Source organism: Temnothorax americanus, unplaced genomic scaffold (genome assembly GCF_048541705.1).
Source record: "Temnothorax americanus isolate GAGA-0224 unplaced genomic scaffold, ASM4854170v1 Scaffold24, whole genome shotgun sequence".
NCBI lineage: Eukaryota > Metazoa > Arthropoda > Insecta > Hymenoptera > Formicidae > Temnothorax > Temnothorax americanus.
In genome coordinates, this window is record NW_027509381.1 from 686,431 (window position 1) to 687,500 (window position 1,070).

At 43.0% G+C, this 1,070-nt stretch overlaps 1 protein-coding gene across 5 annotated transcripts in view; it reads left to right on the top strand.

Annotated features, from left to right (window-relative positions):
- The window catches only part of LOC143898847 (A-type potassium channel modulatory protein KCNIP1), an 84,104-nt gene that overhangs the window by 69,544 nt on the left and 13,490 nt on the right, over positions 1-1,070 (top strand). For all 5 annotated transcript variants that reach the window (XM_077408630.1, XM_077408625.1, XM_077408628.1 and 2 more), the window contains 2 exons: positions 11-80; positions 153-223. In XM_077408630.1, coding sequence (XP_077264756.1) covers positions 11-80; positions 153-223 — 141 coding nt within the window. The remainder of the gene's footprint in view (positions 1-10; positions 81-152; positions 224-1,070) is intronic.

The window sequence follows — 1,070 nt, forward strand, 5'->3', positions numbered from 1 at the left end:
TTTTTTCCAGGAGTGCCCCGAGGGAGTAGTCCACGAGGATTCGTTCAAGGACATTTATGCGAAATTCTTCCCGCACGGCAGTGAGTTCCAATTAAATAACAGCCCACGTTTTTGCGTAATTAGTTAATGGCCACCCCTCATGCGAATTGCAGACTCCAGTCCCTACGCCCACTACGTATTCAAGGCCTTCGACGTTAATTGCAACGGGGCCATCAGCTTCAGGGTAATTAAGTCTCTCTCTCATATGTAATGTGTAGTCTTTTCATGAATTTATTAATTTTAACTTGACTCAATGTCCGCTGGCGTATATCTTCGCACTCGAATGACGGCGCGCGACGTGTGTTCTCGTCTTGAGATACGTCGCGTATATCCTTTGTGTAAGGAAATTTTCCTCGGCGTGTGTTAAGCACCTGAATGTTATTGCGCGTAACATTTATCAAGGAAACGAAGCAAATATTCGGAAATTCTTAAGTAAATTTTATTCATTCGCGCTCCCTAATTGATTGTCAAGTACACAAAATATACTTCGTAAAGAGTAAAATGCACATATTTTATTTATAAGATATGTTATTGTTTATATGCAAATAGTAGCTTTACCATTGACTATTAACTACACAATAATAATAAATTATCGAGCCGAAATGATAAAGCGATCGTGTGCTATTCGATTATAACGTGAAACGACCACATCAATTTTAAATTTAGTGCATGATTATCGTCAATCATTCGAGATTTAATCTAATTTGGTTCGTGTCTAATTCAACCCACGCTTGATTCGCTGCGTATTTTATGCCGCGATTCCCGCGGTTCGGTCCTACGGTCGTCATTGACGCGCGGATAAAATGCAGGCGCGACGAACCTCGGTGGAAAATTTCGGCAAGCGGAACGCAAATTTCGATGCATCTATATGCGGACGGACGATGCATGTCCGGCATTTCGCGATAATATGATGCGGCACGCGAACGCGAATAACGACCCGGGGTCGCCGGGGTCGACAAGCCGGGGCCAATTGAGCGGATCGTCTATCGGACGAATAATTAATCGTTTTTACGATAAACGCGGAATACGCA